Source organism: Neltuma alba, unplaced genomic scaffold (genome assembly GCF_004799145.2).
Source record: "Neltuma alba isolate B1F8T4 unplaced genomic scaffold, ASM479914v2 tig00011885_pilon, whole genome shotgun sequence".
In the NCBI taxonomy this organism is placed as follows: Eukaryota; Viridiplantae; Streptophyta; class Magnoliopsida; order Fabales; family Fabaceae; genus Neltuma; species Neltuma alba.
Window position 1 is genome coordinate 47,235 of NW_021636486.1, and position 21,043 is coordinate 68,277.

The window sequence follows — 21,043 nt, forward strand, 5'->3', positions numbered from 1 at the left end:
GGAGGGAGTAATATTTTTTTAAAACTTGAATTGGACGTCTGCTCTGCATAGTGGTGCAACTCTTTTTTAACTGTAAAAATCATTTTTTTTAACCATACGCAACTGAAGAAAAATTGCAAATGCTAAAAATAAGTTGCACTCAAATATCTTTAAATAAATTTCAGATATCTTGGCATGATAAGTATTTCCATGAGAAGTTTTTTCAGCATTTTCCCAATTTTTTTAATTTAATATTTGATAAATATTATAAGCTAATCTTTACAAGTAAAATCCTTCACATAAAGATTTATTAAAGTATTTTTTTTAAAGTTCATATAAATAAATTATGATAGCAAAAACATTTTTTGACAATCAATTAGATTAGGGTCAAATTGGGCCCAAAGTGCATTGACCTTGACAAGCCCAAGTTTTAACATTTGCTCGTTGGGCTGGAATATACAAACAAATAATCATCCAAATATTTTCACATTCTCGAGGCTTATAAACAATCTAATCTTCTCGCAAAGAGGGGAAAAACAACAAAGAAAAGAAGGGGCAAAAAAAAAAAAAAAAAAAGAAGTAAAGCGCACACAAATTCAACCTTTTCCCCCTTGGATGAGGAAAACACATTATTTTGTAATTCAATGAGCTCTGAATAACACGTTTGCAGGAAAGAGTAATATGGCGGCGAGTCAGGTACTGCACATTCATAAGTTACAACAGTACATGAAGAGGCCAAATCAAGTGAGGTCATTATCTGTGAATTTGTATCCCACAAGAGCAACTATTATACATCATCTTCTTCATCATCATCTATACTCTTGAAAGTTAACATGACCAGTTGCTTGTGCATGCTCCACTGCCTCCTGTTGACGTATATATTCACAATGAAAACCAGTGCTTAGAAATGAAGAAACAAACACAGGTCTGGGAATCATGTCAGTACCTTCTGACCAACTACGCCAATTTGGCATATCCCGCAGCGGAGTGTGAAGCTGGCCGTGTCGGTATAGCTTCGTTTCCTGGACAACAGCGGTGAATTGAAAAACAAGTATTAGCTAAAATATTCTTGTATCTGGTATGTATGATGTTTGAAGTTGTTAAAGAAAGAATATTACGGGTAGTTTACAGAAATCCAGAACAAAACTGCCATTGATGATTGAACAACCCGAAGAAAATGTAGATTTTTATATTTTCAATTATTTGAATACCATGATATCCACATCTTTCCAGTATACAAGATTCTTTTGACATGAAGGGTTGTTTGGCTATTGCCAAAAGCACTTCCAAAAAGCACTTTTCCACAAAACGAAACAAACTCCTTCACATATTTGCTTCGTAGACCATAAAAACACTTTTGAAACCATAATTTGATTTCTATCCAAACACCCCCGAAGTCTCTGTAAGAATGAGAGACAAACCTTTGTTGGTCCTTAACAAAATCAAGAGCAAGCCTCTCAACAGGTCCAATGCTTCTGTCTTTCTGTACAGCGAATATGGTCTGATCAAACTCCTCAGGGGCACCCTCAAAGGGAGACATCTGGCCCATACAAAGCATAATTGTCAGAAACCATAGAAATACCCACCCATTATGCTTTTGTTGGAGAAACTCATAGCAAGCATTTTGATAATAAAACCTAAGTGTGTACTAATTCAAAATAGGTTTTAACACCTGCCAACAAATAAAAATAAGGAAACAAAAGATGTGTTCGCATGAAATGACGTACAGCTAATGCATCGTAATGGAGACCATCATAAATCAGCATGACCCTTTCAGAATATTTTCTCTCCTGTCATAAGTATCCACAGAAGATAATGAAAATTTGTTATAGGAAGTTCCTTGGAAGGATGTTGACTGAGAATGAAAGGCTAACCTGACCATACACATCGCATCGTGTCGTTTGAATATCATATGCTGCAATTTCACGTCCATAATAATCTGCTAATATTGAGAGCTCAATGGCACCTTCACAAAGGGAAGCAAAGTGGCCAAATTAGCAACTGAAATACTGGCAAATTCATGGTATTAATACACTAAACTTTAAAATGTAAACAGGAATTTATATTAATCTCTTCATCTGCAAAATATGGACCCTAATATTTTCATCATAACCCAAGGGCCAAAAATGCCACACCTGAAGTTTACAGAGCTTTTAACTTGATATCCAAACATATGGGTTACTATGACATTTGATATTCATTGGCTTTCAGGAAAAAACCACCAATCTCATGAATTTAAACTGATAGATGTAATGCTGCAAAAGTCCGAAAACTATTCTTCCAGAAATCATAATATTTCCGTATGCCCAGACTAAATATTTCCAATCATAATATTGATCGATAATCTTTTAATAGGGATACAGTGTTGAAAAGGGAAAAATAAAAACCTTACTACAACATCATCTTTGAAATCATAATGAATGTTACCACACATTTTCACATAAAGCTTTTCCAAAGAAATTCTAGGTGAAATTTCCAAAATGCCCGAGAGAAACTACAAACTTTTAACAACACTCCAATAGTCTTCTTTTCTCTGGAGGGAAAAAGCCTGAATTATTGCTATTTTTTAAACTAGCCTTCACAACATATATCCCATTGATGACCATTTCCCTTGACAACCATTATAAAAATGAAAGCAATAAAATGCATACAGAACATCAAATTCTGTACTTCAACTAGTAAGGGGATACTATAAGACATAAAATGGATAATCGTGTGGATATCAATAGTTTAGAATTAAGAAACCGTGATTTGGAAGGCCTGGCTGAACTAACCTCCCCACTTCTCTGAGTCAAGGATCCAGGCACAATAGTCTGCATTTGGCTTTCCAAGAAATGCTTCAGAATATTTCCCTGGATCACTTGCTACTGTTGCAGCTATAACCTTTGGCATGTTAAACATCACAAACGGTTAAGGTAAAATTACACATCTATAAAAGACATCAGCTATGTGCTCGAAGCAAACGGAAAGTTATAAGACAGTATAGGGGTTCTACTTTACCAGTTGTAGCTCCTATGTTGGACATGTATTTTCTCTCAATCCAAATAATTACAATGGTTGCTTCCTTTTGATGGTTAAAACTTCTTTTAAAGGGGTGTTCATGCCATGACTAACATGGCGATATGGCTGGGCATAGAACTGTCAAAATCTAAACTCATACTATTCTAACTACTAAATTTTTCGTCCCTTGACCAATCCAAAAGTGCATCAGGGACTTCTGATAGATAGGAACAAAATCTGAAGTTCCATTATGAAGTTAAGTCTCAAATAGGAATTTTTTTTCTTGGAAAAAAAAAAAGGATAGTGCAGCTTGGACTAGCATGAGTTATATCAACTGCAATAAGGTCCTACGTGCATTTATACACGTACTGCACCAAGAAGACTCTCCAAGTACAAGTAAAATTCACGGATATAGATGGCAAAGAACAACCATATCTACTTGTTTCCTTCATCCTTGAATAAAAATTAATCATCAGTTTCTTTTATTTTTCCTTCCATCCTGTTTTAATATAAATGTCTAGATGTAAAAGTTGTCCCACAAATAACAAAACAAAACTTTGTATTGATCTTTGGATTTTGGAAACCAGTCCAGAATGATGCCAAGCCAAGCACGGTACTATACAATCAACAGCTAAAGAAGCGTAAGAGAAAACATTTCAAGGGCAAGATGAAAAAGATTCAAATATTTCCATGACATTTACTATGCATATTTGTAGCAAATATAAAGCATGAAAACATTACCTGTCTCAACTCAGAAGCTTTAGTTTTATCATGATCCATAACATACCTAAAATGGAATGAACATAGAGAATAGCTTAATCGGACTATAAGCGGCACCATTGCTAGCAATATTGCATATTAAAGACCAACAAAACGAAAGACTTTCGCCCAAGAGCTTACCCTATTGCATTGAAGAGGCAACTATTATCCGAGGGAATTACTCTTCTCACAATAATACCCTCCATGATCTAGCCAAGCCTGCAGATATTCAAAGCCGTCGTTCAAAATTTGGGCGTCAAAACAAGTCATGCAATCATCAATATAATATAAAATATAAAATCAATAATAAGCCACACTATTTACAAGCCATAAGGAGTGTTGCTCTTTCTTTATCCCTAGGGGAAAAACAAAAGAGTAAGAACTCATCACCACCACCGTCTACATCATCATCATCATCATGAAAGACTAAATCATATCTCTAAGCACAAAAACAGTACACCAAGCTTGTTGTGCCATCAATGTTCTCAAGCTAAGAAACCAATCTGACTCATAGAATTTTAAGTATTGCTGACAAACATTGGAATCTAATCCCCGCAGGGCAAAAGCCCTTGTAATAATAAAAAGAGTGAATCTAACATCTTCCAATAATATGGCTTCCATCATTCTTTATCCTCCACACGACGAACTTACGATGCCTTTTTATTAGTTGTGAGCTTAAATAAGAAATAAACAAGACTAGAATCCACAATTTATCAGCGTGCCACAAATAAGGTTCAGATTCTCCCTAGAAGCCATCTCTAAGAGCAGGAGGATATCGCTATCTCACAACCACAGCTGCAGAAAATCCAACCAGAAAACTCGGAGAGAAAACACATTCAAAAATTCAATATAGAATGAAAGGAAGAAGAAAAATAAAACAAAAACAAAGTAAATTACAGGTCAGATTGATAAATCATACAATTAAGGAGAAGATGGAGCAGAATTTAGCCGGGAAAACCAGCCCCAATGCAAGAATTACGATATATAACCAAGTGCAGAGCTGCAAGACACCCAGAAGCCAAGTTTGAAACCGCTCAGAAGCATAAAATAAGAAGAAAGCAATTCCCAGAAAAAAATAGGGCCCAACGAAATTTCCAGATCTATAGTGGTCCAAGGGAATTGCTTTAAAAACAAGAATACCAAGTTATCTTTTTTCCGTTTCTTTTTTACCTGATAAACAATACCAACAATAAGGACTTTTTTAATTATTTCTTCAGAAACCAAAAAATACGAAGAATCAAGAATACCAACCAAGTAATCTTTTTTTCACGAAAGGAATATGTGTGTGTGTGTAGAGAGAGAGAGAGAGAGAAGATAATAGCATCTTACTCCTTTTGCTGTGTTCCAAAGCTTCGGAAGAAGATTGCTAAAGGCTAAAACTCTACAAAAAGTACCGAATAGGGGGTAGTGGGTATGAAGAAGGATGGTGATTGAAAATGGAAAGGCTTATGCCATCTGGTTATCTGTCTGCGTTTTGATATGCGTCACAGTTAATGCAGCCGACAGATGCCCCCTATTGGAGGCAGGATCGGCACCTTATCATCCCTCTCGGGGTGACTCTGCATAATCGTGTTGCATTTTTATCCCCCTGCGTCCAATTGGTACTGGGAATGTGTTAATGCTAATATCACTGTAATCCAAAAATTAGTTAAAATCAGTTTGAGATTGAAACCATAAATATGTGAATAAAGAAATACACTTTATTTTTTTAAAAAAATATATTCTTACATATTTATGAAAAAAATGAGTGGGCAGGGTGAGGGAGAATGAAAAAAATGAGAGAGAATAAATGAAAAATAAAAAAAAAGATATGTAGTTAATAGTAAGAAATAAAAAAATACATTAAATGTTTAAATATCTTTAAAGTATAGAGTAACATAGAGGAAGAAACACACTTATTATAAAAATCATGACTTCTAAAAAGGAATAAAGAGAGTAGTAAGGTAATAATCCTTCATTACGGTCCGGTCAAAAAAAAATAAATCCTTCATTACGGTTGGACGCATTTGAAATCTAAATTTAAAATCTAATATAAAAGAACAGATAATGTGTTTATTATGTATTTCAAACAATTTTTGGAATTTAATATCCTTGTTTAATGAGATGGGGATTTATTATACTGTATCCTTTTATTTTTATTTACGTATTTTTTATTGAAAAATAAAAGAACAGATCATACTTTATCCAATTTTTTTTTAAAAAGCATATTGTTGTTTTTCTGAATAGTATAATGATTAATATTAATATTAATATTAATATAAAACTAAAATTTTATGATTATTTAAAATAATGAATAGTGCAATGCTTATTAATTTTATTTGTGATTTTTTCCCCTTGCAGGCACGCTATAAGAGCTAATTTTTAATATTGGCGTTAAATTAAATCTGACTTCTCAGTTAAATAATGAGCCTCAAGGTCCTTTACAATAATTTTTCTCATATGCAAGTGTTCAAGAAATATAAAGAAAATAGACAATGCCAAGAAAAAAGAGAGGAAGAGTAATTGAAGACTAAACGAATTGGGTAGAATATGATGTAGAATTTAACCTCAAGGTAAACGAATTTAAATGAAATAAGAATTCAAAAAATAATAGTGACTAAAAAGTATTATATAAAAATTTCTTATTAATATAAAGGGTGATTTGTCATTAAATTCAGAGCATCACATGTACATTAAAAGAAGATTGTTTCATATAAATATAACGGAAGTTGGTTAATACCAGTGTTCTCATTTGGAGATTCAATATTAAATCTTAATTCGTGCATTCACCCATTTTATAAATTTATAAATTAAAATTTTATGTTAGGTTGATATTATTAAATTGTATTCAATTAAATTGGATTGAATGAAATCAAATGAAACTGAAATTAAAAAAAAAAGAGCATATGATGATAACAACATTTGTTTTTAATTAGGAGAGTTACTTGTCATGAATTTAAAAAACCACTTGTAACATTTTGCCAAAAAGACGAGGAAATGCATATATATACAGATATACTGCCACAATAGCTTACCCCAGTTATTATGTGTTTTAATAACTTTTTCATGACTTAGATAATTTCAATCTCAAAGATAGTCACAACATTTATTCAAAAATTTATACTAGAAATATATTTAAGACATTCATTAGAAATGTATAAAATATTGAAAGCAATTATTAAAAAGAAAAGAATAGCAAAATTTTGTCATATTAAATGACAAATTTATTAATCCAAAAGAGTTTAAAGTGTGTAAAGTAAAATTGCTTATGGATGTAAAGCACCACCCATTGCAACTATGATGGTTGGGAGCACACTAACAAACAGACGGGGAGACGAGGAGCAGGGACAGAATTTGTGCAAGGCCCATAGAGTTTTACCCTCAAATTTCCTCTAAAAGTTGAAAAAATTTTGGAGAAAAAACTAATTTCTCAAATTTACTTATTATTAATCTTCTCCTCTTCATAATGAAAATACTATGAGAAACCACTAATGTTAAAATTCTTAGGGTTATATATATGGGTGAAGTCACATATACAAATTTTTATTATCTTTTTTTTATATCAATATAATTTTCATATAAATTATAAATAAAATAAAAAGAGTTTGAGTTGTTCTAAAGGAAGTTTTATTTAGATTTAAATTTATTATGGTCATTGTTTTTATTTCAACCTTCTTTTTATTATTTTAATTTATGATCTAATACATTTTGCTTAATATTTTTATTTTAAAGCAAAATACAAGGAATAATTTATTTTAATTTAACTTTAGTTATTAGATGGTGTTATTTTTTCATTCGAATTTATTTTTCATGACATTGCTTAAAAACAAGTTAGAAATTAAATAGGAATATTATTGTCCCGGAAAGTGTCATGTTTTCTGTCCTCTCCATATTTTCTGCTTTATCCAAACACAATAGTTTGATGTATGATTAGTTAAAACAACTTGCATGATGTATTTTGCATCATTTTTAAAAAAATTAGTAAAATTGTAAGAAAAAGCCAGAAATTCTAAATATTATCAAACATAGGGACATGAGTTTTAAATTGAAAATCTCACTTTTATTTTATGTTTTTCTGGAGAGTACTTTTCTCTTACGGTTGGTCATTTTCAACACTACAACATTTTTCTTTATAACAACATTTTTTTTCATCTAACTACGAAAAACTGTTGGATATCTCTTTAGGCAATATTTTTAAACTATTGTATATTCTAGTGTTACTTGTAAGGGAACAATTCTAATTCTTAAGATATAAGTATGGGTATTTTGAATTTGGATCAAGTTGTAATTGTAACTCTAATTTTATTTTTCAGGTCGCTCTTGATTTGTTTTAATGCAACCTTACCCCTCAAAGATTGGGGCTAAAATGCTTTAAAAAAGTATTATGAATAAAATTGCACAAAAAAATTGAGGATAAAATTATAATACTTAAAAAATCAGAATGTTAAATGTATCTAAACAAAATAAGATCGTGAGTAAAATTATATATTTACCCTTTAAATTTTAAACAAGCATTTCCACAATAACATAAAAATAGTGATCGATAGTGGTAGTGACATTAAAAGCCAATGGGTCTGTTTGGGTCAGCTGACCCAAAAGCACCTTAAATTATAATATAAGCTGGGTTGAACAATAAAGTCTGTTTGGGAGAGCTTAATTCCTATTGGGCTTATTTATTTTTTAGACTACTGAACGCTCAATGAAAATAAGCTCCTGACAGGAGCTGATCAATTACTTAAGAAGAGCTTTTACCAAATTTTAGCCGTTGTGCGTGTCAGGAGCTTATTAATTTTTTTTCTCTTAGCCGTTACGCGTGTCAGAAGCCAATTTGTGCGTGTCAGGAGGTTATCAATATTATCTCAATTCTTTTTTTTATGTTTCAATTTATATTTAAAATATTTTTTATGATTTCTTTAAAATTTTAAAATTTAATTCACTCATTAAATTTATTTCTTCATATTAAATCATTTTAATTTCATTATATTATGTGAAATCAATTTTTTTTCATGTTTCATTATTTATTAAAATTCATACCCATTTTGGTAATTTTTCAACTAAACTTACTTGTACTTAATTATAATCCAAACAAGCTTTTACCAATTTTACTTTTGCAAACTAACTTTTCTGAATTCCAATTCAAACACAATTCAACTTATCCAATTTAACTTTTACCAACTTCACTTTTTCATAAACTATTTTTTTTATAAACTACTTTTCCAATCGCTGATCTAAACGAGTACAATGACAGTAGTCGCATCGGTGGATGGTAGTAGTAACGGCTGATGGCGGTGTTGGTGGAATTAGTGGTGACTGATGACATTGGCATTGGTCACCGGTGGTACCATGGCAGGCGGCTGCTGATGATAATAGCCATGATAGCCGCTGATGCTAGTGATGCGACGGCGACAACATCAATCGGTGTAGATGGTGTTTAGTGGCGATAGTTTTGGTACGTGACGAGCTGGTTAATTTGGATAAATACTATTACTTCTGATGTTTAATATAAAATTTTATTTAATTTTTATTTTAATCTTAAATATAAAACTCTTAAGTTATTTTGCCTTTTATATTTATATATATTTTTAATATAAAATCTCGCTTGACTTTTATATTGATAATAAATATAAGACTCTTTATCCATTTTACCTCCTGTATTTATATATTTTTTTAATATAATCTTTCTAATAATAGTAGTGCTAGCTAATATATTTAATTAGCAAAAATGTTTCTGAAAAGACAGTACTTATTTATTTCAAATAACTAATTTAACTTATTTTTTTAATTATTTAAATTAGTCAACTAATTTTTATATTTAGAACATAAAGTAATACTGTAATAAAATTTTATCGGACCATATATGACTACTATAAGACTATAAGCCGTATCGGCTCATCAATCATTTTAACGTACAAAGAGTACCATGACGTATCGGCTTATGCAACACATTACTCGCAAAGGTAATAAACCCATACTGCATTGTATTAGAGCTCATACTATCACGTCTTGTGCCAAATGGATTACGGAATCTAACACCGCCCAAGTGATTCAAAATTGCAAATCCAGAAACAAGAATTATCTCCATAATGATAACAGCATCATCATCCAAGGGGAACCCCGGGGGGGGGGGGAGAGAAACCATGAAACCAAAGTAAAACTTCAATTCTTGAACTGCATTACTAAAGCCGCCAAAGGGGTACAATAGTGCAAATCCACAAACATGAATTATTTCCATAATGGTAAGCATCATCATCATCATCATCCAAGGGGAACAAACCATGAAGCAAAAGACAGACTTCAATTATTGGACTGCATTATTCGAGCCAGCCACTTGTTTGAAAAACAAGGTTACGTTCATAGTGCTGCTATGCACTCAATTTCAATCTTGGCACCTAATGGCAAGGCAGCTACTTGATATGTTGAGCGAGCTGGGGCGGGCGAAGAGAAGTCTGTAAACATTACAATTACATGGAAGTGATGATCACTGAAGCCACTGATGCATGAAAATACTAACAAATTACCTTATGTGACAACTAACAGAAGAAATAATAACATCAATTGTCAAGGAAAATCACACAAATTCAGCATATTCAATGATCTGGTCGTTCAGAAAGAACACCGGAGCTTCAACGAGAGAAGAAGGAATTTCAAATGTAAAAGCTGGTTATGCAAGACTCATGCATGAAAGCTTAATCTGGCTATAGATGAAGCAACATCAATGTATAAATAATGGTGTAAATCGTCAGCGATGGAATGCATAAAAAAATTTAATACACCATGCAAAACTTTAAGACTTGCATAGGTTGGTAATTATCCTGGAAGTTGACATTTAAGCAAAATGTTGCATGATTGACACAATAACGTACGGGTCATGGAAATATTTCAATTGGCAGACAGAACTTACATTTACCATAGATCTCGTTTACTTTCTTGAAGTCATTCAAGTCAGCCAACCTGCAGTTGTTAAATGATAGATAACTAGTCACCGTGCAGTTGGCAATGGCATTAATAAAATCCAACCGATGGAAAAGACAAGACTTCATACATAATTGTTGTCTTAACAACCGACGAGTAGCTTGCCCCACCAGCCTTAAGAATTTCTCCCATATTTTTTAAAAGCTGCGGTTTAGAATTACCAAAAATATCAGCCATAATATCTGCAGGATGTGTGCTTTCATGGATAAGCTAAGCCAATACAGCATAGTAACCTATAATAGATTGACCGGTAGTTTCCGTGTTCCTCTTACATTAGGAAGGAATGATCACGGCTCAAGCAAACTATCTACGCTAGCATATCTTAACTATTTTAGCAGTGTCTTTGATAAACGGTTTCAAAGATACAGATAGTTCTCATTCTTCGAAGTTAAACTAAATCATCATGCAACTTTGTTACAAGTTTAGAGGGCCAACTTTCACCTTAGCTCACAGCAAGGAGTGAGCCTGTATAGATAACACGTTCTAGTCCAAGCAAACCAGAAGTTAAGCCCAAGTTCCAGTGCATACGATTTCAGCATTCCTCAAATGAAAAGAATCATGGTTGCAGATACCGAGAAAAGGATGAATAGCATATATTGTCAAACTGAGTGAGGCGATTTACGCCGCAAATGAGCAATCAAAGTCAACATGTACTGAGCAAAGGGAAATACATCATAACTACTAAATGTAAGAGAAATGAAAAGTTATGTTGCCGGTTCAGAGGCATTTTTACCTGTTCTGTCTGGTCTTCAACATTGTCGGAGATAAACTTCCCTGTCTGCATTTAATCACCCAACACATATTATCAGAAGAGTTTCAGCACACAGCCAGCATACTTCCACATGTATGCAGATGCTGAGAGACTAGCGAAATGAAGCCATAAACAAAGGTCTAACGTTCAGTAGCAAACCTCGGGAACGAGACCAAGAACACCAGAGACAAACAAAAGGTTGTTGGCTTTGATTGCTTGAGAATATGGACCCAGTGCAGCTGGAGCCTTTTCAGTTTGAACAGCTTCCTTGAGACCTACAGTCAATGAAATAAATAATAATGACACAGCAGGTGTTTGTTGCAAACAAAAAAGATCCCTCTTAGCTCCCTCTTTCTTAATTTTTAGGACGAGTATGAACAGGGTCAAGACATAGCTTCAGTTTAAAGTCCTAATAATTATGGATGATTTCAGTTTGCTCTGTGATCATTAAAACCTAATGAAAGGTAGTCATAATTTTTCTCCAATGATTTGGTGAACCATCCACGCATAGACATCCGATATTGAATTCAGCACAAGTCAAATTGCCAGTTTCTGCTGAGAGGCCATTGATTTGCTGAACGTGGCAGTAGCACACAAACCAAACTAAGTTTTAAATGCCATTAATCATCGCCAACGACCAACTTCAAGGAAAAATATATGTATCAGCAACACTGTAGTTATAAGTTGAGGTTTTGTTAAGTGGTATGGTATAATTAATAATGCAAAAGCAAATTCTTATTCCCTTCTCATCCTGTTAAAAAATCTTGTAAGTTTCATCCAATGGCAAACTTTGTTTAACTTTTAGAAACACAACACATCCACAGATATTTATCTACAATTTTATCCCCATCCTTTTTTCGAAGCACTAAGTGCTGGAAAATTTACTCAGAGCCAAGTTGGCATTTTATGGGGATTTACTAGTACCAAGGGCCAGGTTTAGCACCAAACTACCAGTACCAGCACAACTTCCAGGGAAGTTGACCTCAGCTCCATCGGATTACTATAACCCGTCTCAATACACTGACAAAATGTATCACAGCGTCCACAAATCACTCTATGAAATTTGAAAGTTAGGTTAAAGTAGCAAAATAATGAAAATAGTAAGAGGAAGGTCCAGTTGACTGTGCGTAATGCATGACAAGTAGTCGACTGGCTAATTTCTGTAAGCATACAGTCAAAAGTACTGTTCTGCTACTTTCCCCCACTGACTTGGGAGTTAGAACAGCTTCTGTCCTGTCCTCAACTTCCATTTTCAAACATTAAGACAATAATCCAAAATCTTAGCCTTCTCAATTCATTCCAATAGGCCGGCTCCTATACATTTTACAGAAACTAAAGCAGAATAAGTTGGCTTCACCACAGCCTCCCAAATTAAACAGCAAGTCATCAAAGTAAGAAAAGAGACTAGGACAAGATCGAAACATACGGGAATCAGCGGAAGCGGCCTTGCAAGAGAAGGACAGAGAGCGGTTGGAAGAAGAGGACCTGCGGAAGATCGAACTGGCGACCGAGACAGCGCGCACTCCGACAGGAAAATGTGGCCGGTTGCGCAAGATGCCGGCCCCGGTAGCGGGAGCGTTGAAGGAGCGGACCACACACCACGCCATCTCAGATCTCAGTGCTTTCTGAGTCAGTGAGTCACTCGTTGACGGCGTTTGACTTGGCTCAGCGGCGCCCTGTTGGCGGGATGATTGATGATTCACCACCCTTAGGTGGGGCTTTAAGTATTATACTGTATTAGCATGGGAAATTACAATAATAGCCACTTGAGGCAACAAAAGTTCGCTTGAAAGTTTGTAGTAAAGTGTAAATGGGTTATCTCCATCGAAAAAGAAAATGCAAATGGACTATCAAGTTACAACTATCTAATCTACATGTAATTAAAAAATAGCCATACTAATATATATTGTATTTTTTGCATCAAATTGTCTCAGAAGGTATGTAGAAAAATTAAGATTTGATTCCTGACAGCTCATTTGAAATTATCTCACATAATTTTTAATATCCATGTGTTGGCCAAAAAAAAAATTACATAAACACGCTCATCATCAAATAATGTAATTCCCAATTATTAAGTTTCGTCTTCTTCTCCCTGGCCGAGATTCACGGTTCCGCCCTGATCGTGGACGCCGGTGCCGGCGGTTGGATAAGAAACAGAACAGCGGCGATGGTGACAATGAAGGCGATGGGTCTTCCCCCCCCCCCCCCCCTCCGGACAAGAGAAAAAACAATACGAAGAAAAGAGACTTTTATATTCCCATCCTTCTCCTGTTCGTTGAAAAGGAGTGTCATGCTGATCTACGTATAACTAGGATTTTGTTGTTCTCATTCTTTTTTCTGCAATTTTAAACAAGAATTAATTAGAAGTTCCGCTTAACCATATAAATATATGTATATACACACACACACGAACAAGGTGTTTAAATATTGGAAGTATTCATGATAGAATACTCAATATCTTAAAGTTTTTTTTTTGTTATTATATGTTCTGATAGTTTATCTTTATAACAAAAATATCCTGGTTATTATTTTTCGTTAAATTTGATCGTTAAATTATGTAGTTTGATTCATGTTTTTAACTATCAAACCTAATGGTAGTAATAATTCAGGACATAAATATTATGAAATAAAACTTTTAAAGACATATTATAAAAAAAAAAAACTTTTAAGAGTGCTGTGCCCCCCTTAATGTACATTTTTGGGATATTTAAAGACCTCGTCTTTTATCTCTTATGTGTTGTGTATATACTCCTCCGGTTTTTAATATAGGACCCAATTCTTGAGTTGGTTTTTATCCTAAATATAGGACCCATTTCTCATATTTATCAATTTTCTCTAAATTGCCCCTATAGATATTCTCTCAACCATAATCAAATAGAAGAGGGAGAGGGGGTATTAAGAAAGATGATTATGGTGTTTTAAGAAAAATGTGTCACTTTTCTTATAATTAACTAACTTACCTAACTTCCTTAATCTAATCAAATTAGTTAAATGGACCTTATATTAAAGACCGGAGGAGTATATTATTGTGGTCGTCAGTTTGTCAGAAATTGTTTGTGAGGCGGTGAGTCACTCTTTTACGTACTCCACCTGAGCTTCAAATGTAAATCCATGATCAAATTACCTTATCTAAAAAAAACACACATCACATATGTTAAAATTTGATTCCTAATAAATATCCACCAAAACGAGAAATTCAAGATCGTAATCCTTCAATTTTTGTTGAGAATTAATACTGATAAAGAGAGATTATGAGATTGGACGATTATTATAAGCCTTACCAAGACACACACATATTGTCACATTCATAAAAAATAATGCTTCTACAAAACATTATTGCAATATTTGATTACAAAGGTCAAGAAAAAGTCACTTATAACAATTAACTTCCATAATAAGCTTACAAATTAAAATTATTTCTTAAATTTTATGTTATCGTTGAAACCTGCTGCATATATCTTTCATTTGATCCTATCTCTATGATCAATTTCGTTATGTCTGTGTATTCCTATGATTCTTCTTCGCAGCAAAGTGTTTTTATTCTTTCAGCTTTTGATGTTTCTACTGTTTGTTATATGTGTTTTAAATGATTCTCTAATTTAATGTAGTTTTCTTTATTAACTAAGAGCGTTAAGTTAAAGTTTTCCTAGTGTGGTTCATAAAATTTAAACTTATATTTTTCTCTTTACGAAAATGAAACAGTTTATCATCCCAGTCAATAATTTGTTAGTAATATACTACCTCCGGTCTTTAATATAAGACATTGTTTGACTTTTATTTTGGTTCTAAATATAAGACCCCAATTTATTTTGTCTCTCATATTTTTTTTTTCCAAGATAGTCCTTCTAATAATTGTAGTCCTAGCCAATATAGTTGATTAGTAAGTATATTTTAGAAAAGACAACACCTATTTAATACAAATAACTAACTTAACTTCTTTCTTTAATCCCCTCAAATTAGTCAACTGGGTTTTATAATTAGGACCGGAAGTAGTATCTATTTTGTTGATCGCCAACTGTTCCATTTTGACTTTTCACTTCTAGAGTCATGAGTGTTTCTTCAAGCAAGCCTAAAAGTAATTTTCAAATAGTTAATTGAGTATAAAAGAAATTTCCCATTAACTGCCGGAGAAAAATATACGAAGAGATGTGGGTTACCTTGCTTAACCATGATGAATGTTATAGAATATTTAAGTTTTAGATCAGATAATAAATTTGTTAAACATAGTAACATATATGTATATATCTGTCATGACTGATAGATGAATTCATGTCATTTGAAAAGACATCATTTTGAGATTTTAAAGATTCAATGATGTGGGTGAAAACTTTTTCCCTCAATCAAAAAAAATCAGATTTTTTAAATCTTTCGATTTTTCATCATTTCATTTTCTTTCTTCACTTCTCACAACCCAACGATGCAGAAACCCTTTTAAGATTTTTTTTCTTAATTAAGTCGAAAATAAAACTTCTGGAAGAATTAATTTCAAGACAGGATGAATTAACTTGTTGAGGGTGGGATGTCCACCATTATTAAATTGTCATTGAATAATAATAATATATTAATAAACGATAACTTTTTCTTATTGTAAGCTTGCGCTTAAGTCCAAATATGCTTTCTAATTGCCCTGCTTATTAATTATTTTCCCCACACCCAATAAAACAATCTCCTCGTTTTTCTTTGTTATGTCACCAAACTGCTGTCTCTAGTTGTTTTTTTAATATGATTATTAAATCATTTCAATATAATTAGAGTCATGCGTGCGTTCACAATTTTGATAGCTCCACACCCAATATTAAAAAAAAATCTTAAAGAAAAAACATATCAATAGTATTTTCACACATTTATAATTTCATTAATTTATAATTTAGATGACTTTAGAATTGTAATTTTTCCTCAACTTGTTCTCAACATAAATACAGAATCAAGAAAAGTACACAAAGCATATTTTTGTTATTATATTTTTTAAACAATATATATAGCAAATATGTGTGTGTATTTCATTCCTCATTTCCTCCATCAATTTGAACATTTTTTAATGAAAATTAATGCAATTAATTAATTAGAAGAGCGTCTCAAAGCAATCAATAACTAAGCACGTTATTCTTTGAAAGATCTTGCAGCTGATCCAAATGGTCAAATAAAAATCGAGTGGTTACCTAATGAAATCAAAATCATGCTTATAAATTAAAAATGAACTTGCTTTAGAAATTCTATCAACTTCCCCTCTAATTCCTTCCACTCCCCTTTTCAATGGAAATTGAAACCGAACTCACACTTTGCATGTTAATCAAGTCAACTTCATAAATAGAATACTTAATTATTCTTTAAATAGAATACGGTGACAAGTGACGTGTAGTAGTATAGTAAGCCTAAATATATGGAAAATCCATATCTGCCCAAGAGGAGTAATGTAATTAATAAATGAAACTAATTAAACCACATTCTCATTCATTATTTATTATTATTTGAGAGTATTCTCAAGCTAAGGCAGCCCACAGAAAGAAAGAAAGCAAAACTTTCCGGCACCTTGTTTTGCTTATTTTCCAGTTTCTGTGACGCTTTCCCTTTTAACATTCAGAACTTCATATCTCATTTATTGCTAAGGAAGCTCAACCACCATTAAAGCGCACACACATATACATACCAGCTAGCTAATAGGACCTACATTTAGCCTCCTCTTAATACTTGTTTCAGTGACAGCGCCACCCACCACGGTTAGATGAGATCCTAGACACGAGTCTGGTGTTGACATATTTGTGTGTATATGTGTGTTTATTATATGTGTAAAAAACAAGAAGTGCATGGTGAACTAATTGCTACAGAATCAATTGGCTCTAATAAAACCAATCAAAACCAATGGCCTGGCTTGAAAATGAAACCTTTCACCAATGACAACTAACTGAACTTCTCTGAGTGAAAGTAACACTTTTGGCTTTTACACACTAGCTAGTTCTGTGAGTACATCTGATTATTTTGCAAGTGTTATAACCTTTATTATTCTCACCTGGAATTCATAGCCAAATTAAATTTAAATGGGAAAATTACAATAAAGTCCCAAGCCAAAAAAACAATTAAAAAACAAGTGATAAAAGTTGTTATTCTCATTATAGGACCTGTGATTACAAGGTGTTGAGATTATTATTGAAATTTTTGAGTAATTATTTTTCTTCTGTAAGACTTTATTGTAGTTCTTCCAATTCAAATCACATTTTAACACAACATAACTATCAATTGGTCTTTCTAAGGACAAAGCTCAATTCGTTCCTTTATTACAAATCTGTCACGGTTTCTTTTCCATCAGTAAAGCAGGAAAAAGATAAAAACCATTATTCTAAACCACCATACGGCGCCTGCTGTTTCTACTCTCTCTCTCTCTCTCTCTATATATATATATATTATAGTCCTTTCTAACATTCTTTGAATACAGATAGAGTATGGCTGTGAGCATAAAATCAAATCTGTAAGTTGTTTTCAATCTTCGTTATTTTAGATTCTTCAGATATTATGCAAACCCAAAACTGCTACAGATTTTTTTTTCCCCAAAAAATTGGTGATGCATTTATCAATATTTAATCATTTCATGCTTCATCAAGAGTTCAGAGCTTCTGGACATTAATTATTCTTCTTTTTTTTGTTGTAATAATTAATAACCATGTGGCCTTTGTTTTATCAACTTCGCGAGAGTCACACACGTAATCGCTGATTCATCACTATGCCCTCAATACATTAACATTCCATTACTACTGTAGCGATACGCTTTAGACGCTAGCAAGCTGACGTGGCATATCCTCCTCGTCCTTGTATAAATGTAGCTGAAGCAGCAAGCTAGGTACAGCTCCATTGTTATAAGGCATCAGGACCGACTTACTCAATAAGCATTTATAAGTTTCTCTCATTGGCTAACCCTAATTTACAGAGTATTCATCATCACCATGAAGATGGAAGCTAAGGAGATTGTTTCAGTTTGCGTTGGAATGTCCATGAGAGTTCTGGACCGACTCGTTTTTGCTGCATTCACCTGCATTCTCGCTCTAGGTATATCTCCCTCTCTCTCTCTCTCTCTCTCTCTCATCTTTGTTTCTTTCCGGCCGGGTAATGCTAGGCGGCGTTGTTCTTGTACAGAGAGAAATGGCAATAACCTCGTAGCCTAGTGGCTTATAAAAGCTCTCTCGTGAGTAGAAGGTCATAGTTGGATTTCGCTCGTAACTTTTGATGCTGTTTAGTGCCTAACTGCCTTCAGAGAGAGGAAGGGGATGAAAAGAGAGAGAGAATATTAGGATTGATTCAATTTTCTTGGTTTGAATGTCTTGAGGGTTGTTTGGGAAGGAGGATAGCTAGGTTTATTGTTAAGGTTTGAGAATAATGGTGGAAATTAATTTAAACAGGAGGGTCAATAATGGGGATGATAGTGGGAGGGATGAAGGGACAGAGATCAGAAGCAGGAATACTTGATGGAGCTGGGAAAGGAGCAGTTTCAGGAGCCATTGCTGCTGTCGAATTGCTTGATTTTGCCGTTCACCATCATCATCAGCCTATGTCTAAGGTATGTTATTTAATATCTATCACCAAATATATATCATCTCTAATAGTAATTCATTTATGCATTTATTACGAAGCTTCAAATTACCAATTAATAAAAAGCTTATTAACCTCCTTGAAGTTGGTATTTTAGTGGGCCCCACTCATTCAACAAAGGTTGAAACTTCAATTTTTTTTTTGAATTTATTGACTTTACTTACCGGAATTAATTATCCTATAGTCTAAACTAGTACTATATTTTTAGTATCATTATTAAATAATATCAGTCCTCTGTTTTAATGTAGAAATACAGATGACCGCCTCACTTCTTCTATTTCTTTTTGTTTTTGTTTTAATAGCAAAGGACCCCTTTTATATATTATGGGCTCTAACACACACACAAACACACACACGGGCATAACAAATAAGTTAACCTATTTGTAGCTTGTGTTACGTGCTATTATTCTCATTCTTTTTTGATATATGTGCAAGTGCAGGTTGCCTTATTAAGCAGTTTATTCAATGGGAAGGTCCTACTGGAATGGGTATATCCAGCCTATCAATGGCATGTAAGTGAATATATATATATATATAGTTAAGTGATTGGGAGAATATATATATCTAGGAACATTAAGTTTTTACGTATGTGTCAAAATTATTAAAATAAATTATTAGAATAATGTTACGGATATATATATATATATAATGATTATATATGTGTGATCAGATTGGGATACCAGAAACAATCTACAGAGAAGTATCACATATTTATGATATGAGAGGAGCGCCAGGATTGTCCCAGAAATTGATTCAAAGCCTCCCTTTGCATCAATTCAACTCTACAACTATGCCAAGTTTATACAATGAATCCTGTTGCTCCATTTGCTTCCAGGTAATACTAATATCCCTCAATTCTTAATATAAAATCTAATTAATTAATTTGAAAAAATTAAGAAGGATAAGTAACTTACATTACATATTAATATCTGCTGTCCAGATTTATTTGCTGGACTTATAAACTAGTATATGTATATGTATAATATAATGATAATACATATAAGTATCTCAAAAAGAACATGTAACACATGCTATAATTAAATCATTATTTATCTTTTTTAATTTTTTAAATTAAATAACTAAGTTTTATATTAAGAATGGGAGGTAGTAATTAAATGAGAATACTTTGATGAGACATTAATTAAAACAACCTTAAAAGAATCCAAAGCTGCTCCAGTTTATTAGGTCACCCACAAACATGCAAGTCTTAATCTAGACCTACTTGGTAAACCTACTAATGATTATTGTTTTATAATAATTTCCAATCATATAATATATATATATATATAATGGTATTTGGTTTTGCAGGAGTTTGAAGATGGAGATGTGATAAGGATGCTTCCAAAATGTGACCATATGTTTCACTTTCACTGTATAGATAAGTGGCTCATCCGACAAGGATCTTGCCCTTTGTGTAGAACTTATGTTCTTGAGGATCTTTTTGATATTTAGCTTCTTTCTTTTTGGTTAATCACTAATTAGATGTTTATTAGTGTTACTTTTGCTTTTTGTTGGGTTTAATTAACTTAATCATCTCTAGGTCTTCAGGGCCTCTCTTTTATTCACCTAAAAGAGGTCAGAAACCCCCCCCCCCAAAAAAATCTCTAGAAGCCAAAACTGTACTCTTTAATTTGTTGATGTAATTCCGTTTCAAGCAAATGTTTATAAATTACCTTTGAGTATGTCGACGGGTGCGGGAGAATCCCAGAAGCAAGATTGATTAATATATAAGACTTGGATCCTGAAAATCTTCAAGTTAAAAAAACTATTATCAATTGAAGTTATTAATTACTTTTTTTAATTATTACAAGTTTAAAACCACCATGTACCAAGTTTTATGAGATTTATTATTAACCCTAGAAAAAGTGAAAAACATCGTCAGGTTATGATTCATTCGATTAATTTTTTAATAAAAGTATTAATACTCTGTAATTCGACCCAAAAAAAAAATTCATACATAAAAAATATGGGTCCTCAAATTACAATTTTCTAGTCGATAAAATTTATAAATTGAAAAATTTTATC

At 32.9% G+C, this 21,043-nt stretch overlaps 3 protein-coding genes across 7 annotated transcripts; 1 reads left to right on the forward strand and 2 right to left on the reverse strand.

Annotated features, from left to right (window-relative positions):
• Nucleotides 1–559: 559 nt before the first annotated feature.
• Nucleotides 560–5,234, reverse strand: LOC114719023 (ubiquitin thioesterase OTU1-like). Of its 5 annotated transcripts, XM_028904477.1 has the most exons (10): nucleotides 5,068–5,234; nucleotides 4,658–4,738; nucleotides 3,880–3,957; nucleotides 3,721–3,766; nucleotides 2,754–2,862; nucleotides 1,854–1,945; nucleotides 1,707–1,769; nucleotides 1,401–1,519; nucleotides 926–1,001; nucleotides 560–845 (listed from the first exon to the last, which is right to left on the reverse strand). In XM_028904477.1, the coding sequence occupies exons 3-10, from the start codon at nucleotides 3,942–3,944 to the stop codon at nucleotides 789–791; spliced, it is 627 nt and encodes a 208-aa protein (XP_028760310.1). In that variant the 5' UTR covers nucleotides 3,945–3,957; nucleotides 4,658–4,738; nucleotides 5,068–5,234; the 3' UTR covers nucleotides 560–788. The 5 variants fall into 5 exon arrangements, with proteins under 5 accessions (XP_028760310.1, XP_028760312.1, XP_028760311.1 ...); XM_028904479.1 differs by lacking the exon at nucleotides 4,658–4,738; XM_028904478.1 differs by lacking the exon at nucleotides 4,658–4,738 and having other exon boundaries at nucleotides 3,880–3,975; nucleotides 5,067–5,234.
• A 4,534-nt stretch (nucleotides 5,235–9,768) lies between these two features.
• LOC114719045 (reactive Intermediate Deaminase A, chloroplastic-like) lies at nucleotides 9,769–13,098 on the reverse strand. Its single transcript, XM_028904503.1, has 6 exons — nucleotides 12,867–13,098; nucleotides 11,600–11,715; nucleotides 11,423–11,467; nucleotides 10,760–10,833; nucleotides 10,619–10,668; nucleotides 9,769–10,163 (listed from the first exon to the last, which is right to left on the reverse strand). Exons 1-6 carry the CDS (start codon nucleotides 13,045–13,047, stop codon nucleotides 10,069–10,071), a joined length of 561 nt encoding a protein of 186 aa, XP_028760336.1. The 5' UTR covers nucleotides 13,048–13,098; the 3' UTR covers nucleotides 9,769–10,068.
• A 5,222-nt stretch (nucleotides 13,099–18,320) lies between these two features.
• LOC114719026 (NEP1-interacting protein-like 2) lies at nucleotides 18,321–20,470 on the forward strand. Its single transcript, XM_028904484.1, has 5 exons — nucleotides 18,321–18,478; nucleotides 18,829–18,986; nucleotides 19,459–19,530; nucleotides 19,689–19,853; nucleotides 20,327–20,470. The coding sequence occupies exons 1-5, from the start codon at nucleotides 18,376–18,378 to the stop codon at nucleotides 20,468–20,470; spliced, it is 642 nt and encodes a 213-aa protein (XP_028760317.1). The 5' UTR covers nucleotides 18,321–18,375.
• Nucleotides 20,471–21,043: the final 573 nt, after the last annotated feature.